The sequence below is a fragment of the Electrophorus electricus genome, chromosome 11 (assembly GCF_013358815.1).
Source record: "Electrophorus electricus isolate fEleEle1 chromosome 11, fEleEle1.pri, whole genome shotgun sequence".
Lineage (NCBI taxonomy): Eukaryota > Metazoa > Chordata > Actinopteri > Gymnotiformes > Gymnotidae > Electrophorus > Electrophorus electricus.
In genome coordinates, this window is record NC_049545.1 from 24,018,671 (window position 1) to 24,036,749 (window position 18,079).

Consider the following 18,079-nt stretch of genomic DNA (forward strand, 5'->3'; position numbering starts at 1 on the left):
CACACACACACGTCACCTCCTACCAGCAGGTAACACACACACACACACACGTCACCTCCTACCAGCAGGTCACACACACACAGACACGTCACCTCCTACCAGCAGGTAACACACACACACACACACACACACACACACGTCACCTCCTACCAGCAGGTAACACACACACACACACACACACACACACACACATCAACTCCTACCAGCAGGTAACACACACACACACGTCACCTCCTACCAGTATGTAACACACACACACGTCACCTCCTACCAGCAGGTCACACACACACAGACACGTCACCTCCTACCAGCAGGTAACACACACACACACACACACACGTCACCTCCTACCAGCAGGTAACACACACACACGTCACCTCCTATCAGCAGGTAACACGCGCACACACACACGTCACCTCCTATCAGCAGGTAACACACATACACACACGTCACCTCCTATCAGCAGGTAACACACATACACACACACGTTACCTCCTATCAGGAGGTAACACACACACACACACGTCACCTCCTATCAGCAGGTAACACACACACACACACACACACACACACACACACACATCACCTCCTACCAGCAGGTAACACACACACACACGTCACCTCCTACCAGTATGTAACACACACACACGTCACCTCCTATCAGCAGGTAACACACACACTCTTCACCTCCTACCAGCAGGTAACAGACACACACACGTCACCTCCTACCAGCAGGTAACACACACACACACGTCACCTCCTACCAGCAGGTAACACACACACACGTCACCTCCTACCAGCAGGTAACACACACACACACACACGTCACCTCCTACCAGCAGGTCACACACACACAGACACGTCACCTCCTACCAGCAGGTAACACACACACACGTCACCTCCTATCAGCAGGTAACACGCACACGCACACACACACACGTCACCTCCTATCAGCAGGTAACACACATACACACACACGTTACCTCCTATCAGGAGGTAACACACACACACACACACACGTCACCTCCTATCAGCAGGTAACACACACACACGTCACCTCCTACCAGCAGGTGACACACGCGCACACGTCACCTCCTACCAGCAGGTCACACACACACGCACACGTCACCTCCTACCCGCAGGTAACACACACACACACACACACACACACGTCACCTCCTACCAACAGGTCACACGCGCACACATCACCTCCTACCAGCAGGTCACACGCACACACACACGTCACCTCCTATCAACAGGTATCACACACACACACACACACGTCACCTCCTACCAGCAGGTAACACACACACACTTCACCTCCTATCAGCAGGTAACACACACACGTCACCTCCTATCAGCAGGTAACACACACACACGTCACCTCCTATCAGCAGGTATGACACACACACACACACGTCACCTCCTACCAGCAGGTAACACACACACAAACACACGTCACCTCCTACCAGCAGGTAACACACACACACACACACACACACACACACACACACACACACACACACACACGTCACCTCCTACCAGCAGGTCACACACACACACGTCACCTCTTACCAGCAGGTCACACACACACACACACACACACACACACACACACACACACACACACACACTTCACCTCCTACCAGCAGGTAACAGACACGCACACACACACGTCACCTCTTATCAGCAGGTAACACACACACACACGTCACCTCCTACCAGCAGGTAACACACATGTCACCTTCTACCAGCAGGTAACACACACACACGTCACCTCCTATCAGCAGGTAACACGCGCACACACACACGTCACCTCCTATCAGCAGGTAACACACATACACACACACGTTACCTCCTATCAGGAGGTAACACACACACACACACACACGTCACCTCCTATCAGCAGGTAACACACACACACGTCACCTCCTACCAGCAGGTCACACACGCGCACACGTCACCTCCTACCAGCAGGTCACACACACACGCACACATCACCTCCTACCCGCAGGTAACACACACACACACACACACACACACACACACACACACACACACACACACACACACCACCTCTTACCTGCAGGTAACACACACACACATCACCTCCTACCAGCAGATAACACACACACACACACACACACACACACACACACACACACACACGTCACCTCCTACCAACAGGTCACACGCGCACACATCACCTCCTACCAGCAGGTCACACGCACACGCGCACGCACACGTCAGCTCCTACCAGCAGGTAACACGCACACACACACGTCACCTCCTATCAACAGGTATCACACACACACACACACACACGTCACCTCCTACCAGCAGGTAACACACACACACTTCACCTCCTATCAGCAGGTAACACACACACGTCACCTCCTATCAGCAGGTAACACACACACACGTCACCTCCTATCAGCAGGTAACACACACACACACACACACACACACACGTCACCTCCTACCAGCAGGTAACACACACACAAACACACGTCACCTCCTACCAGCAGGTAACACACACACACACACACACACACACAAACACACACACACACACATCACCTCCTACCAGCAGGTCACACACACACACGTCACCTCTTACCAGCAGGTCACATACACACACACACACACACACACACACACACACACATCACCTCCTACCAGCAGGTCACACACACACACGTCACCTCCTACCAGCAGGTCACACACACACACGTCACCTCCTACCAGCAGGTAACAGACACGCACACACACACGTCACCTCTTATCAGCAGGTAACACACACACACACGTCACCTCCTACCAGCAGGTAACACACGTCACCTTCTACCAGCAGGTAACACACACACACGTCACCTCCTATCAGCAGGTAACACGCGCACACACACACGTCACCTCCTATCAGCAGGTAACACACATACACACACGTCACCTCCTATCAGGAGGTAACACACACACACACGTCACCTCCTATCAGCATGTAACACACACACACACACACACACACACACAAACACACACACACACACATCACCTCCTACCAGCAGGTAACACACACACACACGTCACCTCCTACCAGCATGTAACACACACACACGTCACCTCCTATCAGCAGGTAACACACACACACTTCACCTCCTACCAGCAGGTCACACACGCGCACACGTCACCTCCTCCCCGCAGGTAACACACACACACACACACACACACACACACACATCACCTCCTACCAGCAGGTAACACACACACACACGTCACCTCCTACCAGTATGTAACACACACACACGTCACCTCCTATCAGCAGGTAACACACACACACACACACACACGTCACCTCCTATCAGCAGGTAACACACACACACACACACACACACATCACCTCCTACCAGCAGGTAACACACACACACACACACGTCACCTCCTACCAGCATGTAATACACACACACTTCACCTCCTACCAGCAGGTAACAGATACACACACGTCACCTCCTACCAGCAGGTAACACACACACACACGTCACCTCCTACCAGCAGGTAACACACACACACGTCACCTCCTACCAGCAGGTAACACACACACACACACGTCACCTCCTACCAGCAGGTCACACACACACAGACATGTCACCTTCTACCAGCAGGTAACACACACACACGTCACCTCCTATCAGCAGGTAACACGCGCACACACACACGTCACCTCCTATCAGCAGGTAACACACATACACACACACGTTACCTCCTATCAGGAGGTAACACACACACACACACACACACGTCACCTCCTATCAGCAGGTAACACACACACACGTCACCTCCTACCAGCAGGTCACACACGCGCACACGTCACCTCCTACCAGCAGGTCACACACACACGCACACGTCACCTCCTACCCGCAGGTAACACACACACACACACACACACACACACACACACACACACACACACACACACACACACACCACCTCTTACCTGCAGGTAACACACACACACATCACCTCCTACCAGCAGATAACACACACACACACACACACACGTCACCTCCTACCAACAGGTCACACGCGCACACATCACCTCCTACCAGCAGGTCACACGCACACGCACACGCACACGTCAGCTCCTACCAGCAGGTAACACGCACACACACACGTCACCTCCTATCAACAGGTATCACCCACACGTCACCTCCTACCAGCAGGTAACACACACACACTTCACCTCCTATCAGCAGGTAACACACACACGTCACCTCCTATCAGCAGGTAACACACACACATGTCACCTCCTATCAGCAGGTATGACACACACACACACACACACACACACACGTCACCTCCTACCAGCAGGTAACACACACACAAACACACATCACCTCCTACCAGCAGGTAACACACACACAAACACACGTCACCTCCTACCAGCAGGTAACACACACACACACACACACACAAACACACACACACACACATCACCTCCTACCAGCAGGTCACACACACACACGTCACCTCTTACCAGCAGGTCACACACACACACACACACACACACACACACACTTCACCTCCTACCAGCAGGTAACAGACACGCACACACACACGTCACCTCTTATCAGCAGGTAACACACACACACACGTCACCTCCTACCAGCAGGTAACACACGTCACCTTCTACCAGCAGGTAACACACACACACGTCACCTCCTATCAGCAGGTAACACGCGCACACACACACGTCACCTCCTATCAGCAGGTAACACACATACACACACGTCACCTCCTATCAGGAGGTAACACACACACACACACACGTCACCTCCTATCAGCATGTAACACACACACACACACACACACACACACACACACACATCACCTCCTACCAACAGGTAACACACACACACACGTCACCTCCTACCAGCATGTAACACACGCACACGTCACCTCCTATCAGCAGGTAACACACACACACTTCACCTCCTACCAGCAGGTCACACACGCGCACACGTCACCTCCTCCCCGCAGGTAACACACACACACACACACACACACACACACACACACATCACCTCCTACCAGCAGGTAACACACACACACACGTCACCTCCTACCAGTATGTAACACACACACACGTCACCTCCTATCAGCAGGTAACACACACACACACACACACACACACGTCACCTCCTATCAGCAGGTAACACACACACACACACACACACACACATCACCTCCTACCAGCAGGTAACACACACACACACACACGTCACCTCCTACCAGCATGTAATACACACACACTTCACCTCCTACCAGCAGGTAACAGATACACACACGTCACCTCCTACCAGCAGGTAACACACACACACACGTCACCTCCTACCAGCAGGTAACACACACACACGTCACCTCCTACCAGCAGGTAACACACACACACACACGTCACCTCCTACCAGCAGGTCACACACACACAGACACGTCACCTCCTACCAGCAGGTAACACACACACACGTCACCTCCTATCAGCAGGTAACACACATACACACACACGTTACCTCCTATCAGGAGGTAACACACACACACACACGTCACCTCCTATCAGCAGGTAACACACACACACGTCACCTCCTACCAGCAGGTCACACACGCGCACACGTCACCTCCTACCAGCAGGTCACACACACACGCACACGTCACCTCCTACCCGCAGGTAACACACACACACACACACACACACACACACACACACACCACCTCTTACCTGCAGGTAACACACACACACATCACCTCCTACCAGCAGATAACACACACACACACACACACACACACACGTCACCTCCTACCAACAGGTCACACGCGCACACATCACCTCCTACCAGCAGGTCACACGCACACGCACACGCACACGTCAGCTCCTACCAGCAGGTAACACGCACACACACACGTCACCTCCTATCAACAGGTATCACACACACACACACACACACGTCACCTCCTACCAGCAGGTAACACACACACACTTCACCTCCTATCAGCAGGTAACACACACACGTCACCTCCTATCAGCAGGTAACACACACACACGTCACCTCCTATCAGCAGGTATGACACACACACACACACACACACACACACACGTCACCTCCTACCAGCAGGTAACACACACACAAACACACGTCACCTCCTACCAGCAGGTAACACACACACACACACACACACACACACACACACACACACACACGTCACCTCCTACCAGCAGGTCACACACACACACACACACACACACACACACACACACACACACACACACACACACACACACATCACCTCCTACCAGCAGGTCACACGCACGCACACACACACACACGTCACCTCCTACCAGCAGGTAACACACATACACACACACGTTACCTCCTATCAGGAGGTAACACACACACACACACACACGTCACCTCCTATCAACAGGTATCACACACACACACACACACGTCACCTCCTACCAGCAGGTAACACACGTCACCTCCTATCAGCAGGTAACACACACACACGTCACCTCCTACCAGCAGGTCACACGCACGCACACACACACACACACGTCACCTCCTACCAGCAGGTAACACACATACACACACACGTTACCTCCTATCAGGAGGTAACACACACACACACACACGTCACCTCCTATCAGCAGGTAAAACACACACACGTCACCTCCTACCAGCAAGTCACACACGCGCACACGTCACCTCCTACCCGCAGGTAACACACACACACACACACACACACACACACACCACCTCTTACCTGCAGGTAACACACTCACACACACACACATCACCTCCTACCAGCAGATAACACACACACACACACACACACACACACACACACACGTCACCTCCTACCAACAGGTCACACGCGCACACATCACCTCCTACCAGCAGGTCACACGCACACGTCAGCTCCTACCAGCAGGTAACACGCACAAACACACGTCACCTCCTATCAACAGGTATCACACACACACACACACACGTCACCTCCTACCAGCAGGTAACACACGTCACCTCCTATCAGCAGGTAACACACACACACGTCACCTCCTACCAGCAGGTCACACGCACGCACACACACACACACACGTCACCTCCTACCAGCAGGTAACACACATACACACACACGTTACCTCCTATCAGGAGGTAACACACACACACACACACGTCACCTCCTATCAGCAGGTAAAACACACACACGTCACCTCCTACCAGCAAGTCACACACGCGCACACGTCACCTCCTACCCGCAGGTAACACACACACACACACACACACACACACACCACCTCTTACCTGCAGGTAACACACACACACACACACACATCACCTCCTACCAGCAGATAACACACACACACACACACACACGTCACCTCCTACCAACAGGTCACACGCGCACACATCACCTCCTACCAGCAGGTCACACGCACACGTCAGCTCCTACCAGCAGGTAACACGCACAAACACACGTCACCTCCTATCAACAGGTATCACACACACACACACACACGTCACCTCCTACCAGCAGGTAACACACGTCACCTCCTATCAGCAGGTAACACACACACACGTCACCTCCTATCAGCAGGTATGACACACACACACACACACACACACACGTCACCTCCTACCAGCAGGTAACACACACACAAACACACGTCACCTCCTACCAGCAGGTAACACACACACACACACACACACACACACACACACACACACACACACACACACACACACACACACACACACACGTCACCTCCTACCAGCAGGTTACACACACACACACGTCACCTCTTACCAGCAGGTCACACACACACACACACACACACACACACACACACACACACACACACACACACACACACGTCACCTCCTACCAGCAGGTCACACACACACACACACACACACACACACACACATCACCTCTTACCAGCAGGTCACACACACATACACACACACACACACACACACACACACACACACACACGTCACCTCCTACCAGCAGGTAACACACACACACACACACATCACCTCCTACCAGCAGGTCACACACACACACACACACACGTCACCTCCTACCAAGAGGTAACACGTACACACGCACACACACACGTCACCTCCTACCGGCAGGTAACACACACACACGCACACACACACGTCACCTCCTACCAGCAGGTAACACACACACACACACGTCACCTCCTACCAGCAGGTCACACACACACACACACACACACACACACACACACACACACACACACACACACACACACATCACCTCCTACCAGCAGGTCACACGCACGCACACACACACACACGTCACCTCCTACCAGCAGGTAACACACACACACACACACGTCACCTCCTACCAGCAGGTCACACACACACACACACACACACACACACACACACACACACACACACACACATATCACCTCTTACCAGCAGGTCACACACACACACACACACACACGTCACCTCCTACCAGCAGGTCACACGCACTCACACACACACACACACACATCACCTCCTACCAGCAGGTAACACACACACAAACACGTCACCTCCTACCCGCAGGTCACACACACACACACACACACACACACACTCACATACACACACGTCACCTCCTACCAGCAGGTAACACACATACACACACGTCACCTCTTACCAGCAGGTCACACACACACACACACACACACACACACACACACACACACACACACACACGTCACCTCCTACCAGCAGGTAACACACACACACGTCACCTCCTACCAGCAGGTAACACACACACACACGTCACCTCCTATCAGCAGGTAACACACACACACACGTCACCTCCTATCAGCAGGTAACACACACTCACACGTCACCTCCTATCAGCAGGTATGACACACACACACACACACACGTCACCTCCTACCAGCAGGTAACACACACACAAACACACGTCACCTCCTACCAGCAGGTAACACACACACACACACACACGTCACCTCCTACCAGCAGGTCACACACACACACACGTCACCTCTTACCAGCAGGTCACACACACACACACACACACACACACACACACACACACACACACACATCACCTCCTACCAGCAGGTAACACACACACACACACACACGTCACCTCCTACCAGCAGGTCACACACACACACACACACACACACACACACACACACACACACACATCACCTCTTACCAGCAGGTCACACACACACACACACACACACACACACACACACACACACACGTCACCTCCTACCAGCAGGTAACACACACACACACACACACACACACACACACACACACATCACCTCCTACCAGCAGGTCACACGCATGCACGCACGCACACACACACATCACCTCCTACCAGCAGGTAACACACACACAAACACGTCACCTTCTACCCGCAGGTCACACACACACACACACACACACACACACACACACACACACACTCACATACACACACGTCACCTCCTACCAGCAGGTAACACACACACACACACGTCACCTCTTACCAGCAGGTCACACACACACACACACGTCACCTCCTACCAGCAGGTAACACACACACACGTCACCTCCTACCAGCAGGTAACACACACACACGCACGTCACCTCCTACCAGCAGGTAACACACACACACACACACATCACCTCATACCAGCAGGTAACATATATACACACACACACACACACACACACACACACACACACACACACACACGTCACCTCCTACCAGCAGGTAACACACACACACACACACACGTCACCTCCTACCAGCAGGTTACACACACCCACACACATGTCACCTCCTACCAGCAGATAACACACACACACACACACACACACACACACACACGTCACCTGCTACCAGCAGGTAACACACACACACACACACACACACACACGTCACCTCCTACCAGCAGGTCACACACACACACGTCACCTCTTACCAGCAGGTCACACACACACACACACACATACATACACGTCACCTCCTACCAGCAGGTAACACACACACACACACACACACACACACACACACACACACACACACAGACGTCACCTCCTACCAGCAGGTAACACACACACACGCACGTCACCTCCTACCAGCAGGTAACACACACACACACACACACATCACCTCCTCCCAGCAGGTAACACACACACACGTCACCTCCTATCAGCAGGTAACACACACTCACACGTCACCTCCTACCAGCAGGTAACACACACGCACGTCACCTCCTACCTGCAGGTAACACACACGCACGTCACCTCCTACCAGCAGGTAACACACACACACACACATCACCTCCTATCAGCAGGTAACATATACACACACACACACACACGTCACCTCCTACCAGCAGGTAACACACACACAGACACACACACGTCACCTCCTACCAGCAGGTTACGCACACACACACGTCTCCTCCTACCAGCAGGTTACACACACACACACACACACACACACACACACACACACACACACACACACACGTCACCTCCTACCAGCTGGTAACACACACAGCCACACTGGCGCATTCTGTGTGTGGTGGAGTAGATGATCTCTGTATATCTGTATATGTATTTTGGCAGAGGTTCTGTGTGTGTGTGTGTGTGTGTGTGTGTGTGTGTGTGTGTGTGTCCTGTGTAATGACTGGCCTATCTGTAAGTTAAGCCTCACTCTTCAAGAGAACTATTAAGTTCTCCTGATGATCTTAGCATCTGTTCTCTCATTGCCATGGAAACTCCACATGGACTTGTCCGCTGTTTCTACTGTTTTTGAACCAACTGACTGTAGCACATGTTTACAGATTCAGATTCTCTAGAAAGTCTCTTACTTTCTCTTTCTGCCTGACTCCCGCAATCTTTCTATGACCCTCTTGCTGATTCTGTGTGTGTGTCTCTCTCTCTCCCTTCTCTCTTTTTCTTTCTCTCTCTCTTTTAGCTCTACACTGAGTTGAGTGTGTCCTACCAGGCCCTGCGGTGCAGTGAGGACAACCTGCGTCAGAGGGAGACGGTCCTCAGCGCACAGCTCCATCAGAGGGACCACCACATCTCCCAGCTGCAGGCTGAGCTCCAGCAGTTGAGGGAGAGGATGTGCCAGGCAGAGGCAGCCTGCCTGCAGGCCCCGCCCCCGCAGCCACAGGCCCCGCCCCCGCAGCCACAGCTCTTTGAGGTGAGGCCGTGTTGAGGACAGGAGGAGTAGTTTACGTCACGTTCTGGTCCCTGGGTGGATGAGGACTGCCTAATGTGCACTTTAGCTAACCGCACACTGAGGATAAGTCCTTCAACATGCCTCAACCACACACACACACACACACACACACATCTTTACAGTTTTCTATATCCATGAAAAGTTGACAAATGGTTTCATGCATACAGATACACATATTAGCAGTGTAAGAATTGATATAGTCAAGATTCTGTTTGGTTTCAAAGCAGAAGATTTCTATGAAGTAGTGTATAGCGTCATTGTGTAAAACAGATTCTTACTAAACTGAAAGCTGAACTATAAATGAAAACAAAAACTTGAACTGCTTCTTATAAAACCTAATACAGCGTATTATAGCATGAGAGAGACTGTTCTGAACATTAATCTTTTTAACATTATAGTCTAACACACACACATACACACACACACACAGTCAAGACACACAGTCAGCTGTCTTCTGACTCGTCTGGTTTTGTTTAACAGCCTGTACTGTTTTCTGCTACACGTGTCTTATTTGTGAGCTGAGCTGTGAATCCTGTTTGTAGAGCATATGTAAGATGGAAATGTTGTAGTTATTTTTAGGAAAGCACATGTTGGAGTGTGTACCTTTATGATTTAACAGGACAGGTGAGAAGGTAGGTGTTGCCAGGTGGGCTTTGGAAGAGGGCTTCAGGTAGGTGTGGTTCAGTAGGTGTGGCCAGATGGGAGTGTGTAGCAGCACTGGAGGGAAATTGGAGGGAAATGGTTCAATATTCCTCTTTGGCAGTTATCCCACATATAAATAGATCAATTAGCAAATCATTAAATACAGCTACAGCTGAGAGAAACTTAGTAATTAATACTTAGCAATTAATATGCATATCTACAGGGCCACACTTAACACAACGGAATTTGGAGCAAGAATGGGCTTGAATGGGTTTGTGTAGAGCTGTATGCTTGTGTTTGCACTACTAGGCACCTGTGCCAGCTTAAGGCAGATCACATCTTCACTAATCAGCGAATGTTTTCTGTGGCGATGGGATGTGCTGCATCAATATTAAACCATGTTTACTGAGCGCATGTAGTTCCTGCATCGCACCTTTGTTTCTCAGCTTGCCTCCCCGCCGACATCAAAGCGAACACCTCGGCCATCCCGAGCCTGCCGGCTTCCCTGCCTGGAATTACACGGACAGGGTGCGTGTTCCTCCGTAATCTGGAATTCTGTAACAACTTCCTTGCAAGCACCTGTTCAATTCTAATGCTTTTTTTGAGAGCTTTATTTAAATTTTAAATGTTTGGACGTTTCTGTTGGAGATGATCAAAGAGCTGATTGAGGGAGAGTAGTGCAACTGGGAGACACTGGCTGGGGGTGCGGGGTGTGAGGTCACACATTTAAATTAGGCTGCTGCGAACTGTATGCTAATGAGGGGGAGGAGCTCCACACACTGTTTGTTGCCCTGCTGTGCATCTGACCTCCGTCGCTCCTGTTCCTGGGGTGGTGGTTGTCTTCTCCAGCACCACAGCACCAGGCTAATGAGGTGAGCAAGGTCAAGACACACCCAGGACCTGCTACGGTCCTCTCGGCAGCCAGACCTGTGCGGCTCAGTCTGAGACCGGTCCAGTCATGGTGGATGCTGAGATCGTCTGGCCGGCACTCCTGAGTAGGCGAGTTAATGAGTGCTGAGGAGCTCCTGGTCTCAGAGAGAGTCTCGGACCGTCTGGCCAAGTCTGTGCCCTGTGTAGACGTATGTGGTTCGGACGGCAGTGTGTGGTGTTTATTAGGAGCGGATGGGCCTGTCCCCACACAGCTCCGAGATGGCCCACCTGGGCGAGCTGGGGACAATGTCCCCGCCTTGCTGCAGGCTCAGCAGTTGCCGCCAGGTGGTCAGCTGCCACAGGAACCCCTAAGGCTGGGAGATGGGGTGTTTTTTTCCCAGGTTGTCATGGCGATAGCCCACTCTGGTCAGGAGTGTGTGTTGTGGTCGCCATCCGTCATGTCTCTCTGTGCACCCCAGGACCTTGGGCCGTAAATTTCAGACAAGCAGTTTGTAATTGTAACCAGGCGGTTATTCGAGAAAAAGCCACCCTACGTCTGCCCCAACATCACCCAACCCCCAGCCTGTACCACAGCCCTGCATGGGAACCATGTGACTTTGCGGCCAACGGATGTGCCGTTAGTTCAAGACGTGGTCCCTGTAGCGCCGGGGCGACCTGCGGGGCAATGCAGACTGCCCCGGCACGTTGTTTTGATTTAGCAGCATTCGTGTTATTCATACTTTTCTATTACATCGCCATGGAAGTAAGAAGCAGGGAACTAATGAAAACAGTTGCTTAACCCTTGAGATAGAGCCTTGCTCTGAGCTGATGAAACTTGTATAGCTTTCTCTCTCTGTCTCTCTCTCTCCAGCTCTCTCTTTCTTTCTGTCTGTCTTGTACTCCCCCCCGGAACAACCTGGGACTGGGCCACTTCCTCCAATAGCAGTATAGTGTGTGTGTGTGTGTGTGTGTGTGTGTGTGTGTTAACACTGGTGAATGAATGCAGGAGCTGTCAGATGTATAATTGAAGTGTCAGCTCCCACACCCCACCCCCACCCTGTGCTGCTGCGTCTTGTTATGTGGGGTCATGTTTAGAGTAGCAGTCCTGCTTCCTTTGATCATGGACGCCATGCGGAGGGGCTGGCGTGAGCCCAGCGCACACACCCCCAAGCCCTGAGCCGACAGCCTGACCACGGCTGGCCACAGGCCTCTCCGCCAATTAGCTGGCGTGTGCATGTTTGCTTAAAATAATTGAAAGGTTTCTGATTTCATGGTTAAAAATTATTGGAAATTGCAGATTATAATTTTAATTACATCAGTTAACTTGTGTGGGTTACTATACTTACTTGTGCGGGTTACTTACTATACTTAATAGAGAACAGAACTTACACTGAGTTCTGGAGGTTTTCATCTCATATCACCAAATTTGAAGTGCATCAAATTTGGTGATATGAGATAAAAGATTTTTGCTCACAGCCAGTGAATTTAAAGAGCTGGCAAAGACTCGCTAATTTGCTAAAATGATAGATGATCAATAAACAGAGTTTTAGGCAACAGTACCTTAAAATTCCTTCGGTAAGGCCATCTTGCGTATCTTAAAATGTTACAGTGCTGAGTACCTTTTTTTCCTACAATCTTAATTATAGAACAACTGAATACCTGCAAAAGATACAAACAGATTGATTTGAGACTTGGCAGCAGCTAACATCAAAGCCATCATGAATTTAAAAACAGAACACACAACATACCTGTGCCTCATGGTGATGATATGGATGCTACCCACCGTCAGACTGAGGTGTAACTAAATAAATATCCTCTATGGGGCATAAATCTTCATACATTTGTTTAATAGCTGGTGTGAGTTAGTGATATGAGCTGGAAATGTGGCTTGTTTGTAGCTAAAATAAAAACTCAGATATAGAGATCATTTAATATAGAGGAAAACATTTCTTGGACGTTTCTGCCACCATCTACGGCACCGTGTTTTGCCAAGTTTGTTTCTTAGACTTACACTTATGTCACATTTGAAGTATTTTTCCAGAGGTTTTATGTGTACACCAGCAGTTTACATCTGTAACTGGGCTGGTACTGACCTTTCCTTCAGATGAGCTGTGATGTTGGTAAGGATAACGTCTGATAACAGGGCCACTGTGGTGCTATGAGGAGCTGTGCTATGACTGGTGTTTGGTCTGATAATGAGGCCAGTGTGGTGCTGTGACTGGTGTTTGTGTCTGTAGTAGTTAGAGTGTTCTCATAAGACCAGAGCTGTGTGTACTGATGCTTGTTAATATACTCTGGCCATGTGGTCTGGGCTCATAGGTCTCTCTCTCACACACACACACACACCTTACTCAAACTACAGTATATAAATACGCACTTACGCTTGCACATAACTGCACTTATCTGGCCTACAATCTGAGATAATAATAATATTATTTTTTTAGTTGTTTTTTTTTAGTTGTTTTTTCTTGCACACACACAGACCCTCACACAGCCTGTACATTTAAATCAAAACATGCATACATGCGATTATATTACAGGAGATGCTTCTATGTGCAAATTGTGTCCAGCTGTGTTTAAACGCACTGAAATCTGCTAAAAGTTCTTTCTTTCCTCTCTGTGTATGAGCACCCGAGCGACGGAAGCCCGTCCGGACCCGTCCGGGCCGGCTGCCTGCTGGCACCCGTGGGCCGGTCCGTTCTGCGTCGGCCGGGTAATTAGCGCCAGTCTGGTTTGTTTTGGGCGGTAAACGGCACGCGTGTGGCGTGTTAGCAGCGGGGTGCTCTGCTAATTCGCATGCAGCCCTCGTGCGTGCGCCCGCCGACGGGTCAGGAGCCCCGGGGAGAACCATCACGAGCCCCTGCATATGTTCCTGCCCCATCTACACTGGGTCCTCTCATACCAGCCAGATCCCACAAGAGCCTAATCGCCTTCTGTAATTACAGCACGCCTTTCTACTCTCTCTCTTTCTCTCTTACTTTCCATCTCTCATTCTGTCTTTCTCTCTCTCTCTCTTTCTCTGCCCCTCTCCCTCCCTCTCTCCCTAGTCTCTTCTTTGCTGGCTGGAAATGAGAGAAAAGCCTCAAACACTCCCTCATCAGATAATTTGTAAATTGCTTTACGCGGTTGCTGCCTAAATCGGTAGGTTTTTTTTTTTTTTTTTTTTGGACTGCTTGAAATTATAAATAATTGTAACAGATGCAGCAATATGGCTGGCCTCCAACAAACGAGGCCCCTGATAATTTGGCCAACCCCTTTGACAGGCCAATTTAATAAAATGTGAACAAAAATCTTCCTGCTAATAATTTATCATCCTTTCTCCCAATTGGTTAAACTTAATTACCCTGGCAGTTAACAAGGTCACACTCAGATGCCAAGCATGGCTGCAGGTTTGATAATGCAATCAGGAACCCAAAGGTGGTGACAGGGGTGCTGTTTTTCATTACCTCAGGCCTGCTGAACAAAGCCAGGCACCAAAGCCTGCCCGTCAGGCTCGGCTCTCGGTCTGGCCTGCAAGGTTCAGCTGATCGCCCCATCATACCGATCAGACTTTGACATGGCGGAGGCCTTGCTCAGGTTGTGCGCTCGCGGTGTTTGCCGGACATTAGTGGTACGTGCTGGATTAACGGGTTTTAATTGTAGCGTCATGGGTGTCAGTATTCGGGCCCAGGCGTGAGCTAGTGCTTAATGTCGCCGTTATGTCCCTCAGTTTCTGTGGTTTACTTACCCAGAATTCCAGGTGTATAACAGCATCCTGAAGTGTGTAGCAACTAATACACAATGACACTTGTGTTTCAGTCTTTTTCCCTCTTACACACATACTGAGGTGAAGCCATGTGCCCTAGTCTCTGTGGTGTGCACGTGCGTGTGCACGTGTGTATGTATGTGTGTGTGTGCGTGCACGTGTGTGCATCCCTCCATATGATGTGCAGGATGCCTTCATTTAATGGCTGCATACACACACACACACACACACACAGCTGATCCTTGACCTCAGGGTGGAGTGTTGGTAAATGTGTAATGTGTAAAGTACAGGTACACAAAACACTGGCAGCCAAAATATAATTTGTCGATAAAGACAATTTTTAATTTATCATTATCGGTTTGGTATTAGAACTTTGGTCAATAATGAATCATTTTCACCTATCTGACATATTAAGCTTCCTGTTTCCTTTATGTAATACTGCAGGGATAATCCTCAGAGATGGTTCCATTTCTTTTGTAAAGTGCAAACTGTTTATTAATACTTCATTTTCACACCATTCATTGTTTTTTCCAACACAATTGATTTTAAATTTCACACCAGTTGTTTTTTTTGTTGACAGTGGAGTTCTGCTGTAATGCTTTGTTTTCTGGGGGGTTTTTAGCCACAGGTTTCACAGGTTTCCCCTTTTGTTAAGAGCAACATTTCTAGTGACACTGATGTCTGATTTACCTGTGACATGGCTACATAAAATTAATTTATGATCCATTTCTAGAGTTTAGCATATCTTACAGCCATTGATCTTTATATATAGATGATACTTTGAACTTGTTTTAAAAGTACAATTATGGGTTATTAATATTGGTTATGGCCACAAGGTGCTAATTATCGGTTATCGTATCAGCCAAGAAATTCAATATTAGTGTGTAGTGTAAGTCTATTGGATATAGATCATTAAGATATATTCAGTATTGGTGTGTAGTGTAAGTCTAGTGTGTGTGTGTGTGTGTGTGTGTGCGCGTGTGTGTGCGCGTGTGTGTGTGTGTGCGTACACCAGCAGGTGCCCCGACCGGCTGAGGAGCAGCAGCAGTACGATGTCCTAGACCAGCCAGTCCGGCCTCGTGTTCCTGTCCCCCAGGATGAGGAGGTGGCAATGGGCTGTGAGCCTCCGGCAGGCCCCCCCCTCTCCTCCTCCTTCTCCGGAACCCAGGGCTCTGGAGCCACGCGACTCTCCCACCAGGTACCGCAGCTCCGTAGAAAAGCATCCACACACCTGCCTGAGCTTAGCGTCTGCGTCTGTGGGCCTCAGCCGTGTGTGTGTGTGTGTGTGTGTGTGTGTGTGTGTGCGCGTGTGTGTGTGTGTGTGCGTGCGTGTGCGCACACATCTAAGACCAGGGTATTTCTTTTCCTGTCATTCTGACTAAGGCGTATCATGTGATGTCGTTCGGTGTGTCTTGCCCGCTCCCTGCTGTGGCCAGGTGCCCCTGTGCTGGATCTCACGCATGCCTTGGGTCCAGGCACTCTGAAACTTCTCATCTCTCTGGACAAAACAAAAGTGCTTTT

At 50.3% G+C, this 18,079-nt stretch overlaps 1 protein-coding gene across 1 annotated transcript in view; it reads left to right on the forward strand.

Moving 5' to 3' along the window:
• cntln (centlein, centrosomal protein) overlaps positions 1–18,079 on the forward strand; it is a 93,640-nt gene that overhangs the window by 21,925 nt on the left and 53,636 nt on the right. Inside the window, exons 9-10 of the mRNA XM_035531883.1 lie at positions 11,032–11,262; positions 17,577–17,756. Of these exons, the coding sequence (XP_035387776.1) occupies positions 11,032–11,262; positions 17,577–17,756 (411 nt within the window). The remainder of the gene's footprint in view (positions 1–11,031; positions 11,263–17,576; positions 17,757–18,079) is intronic.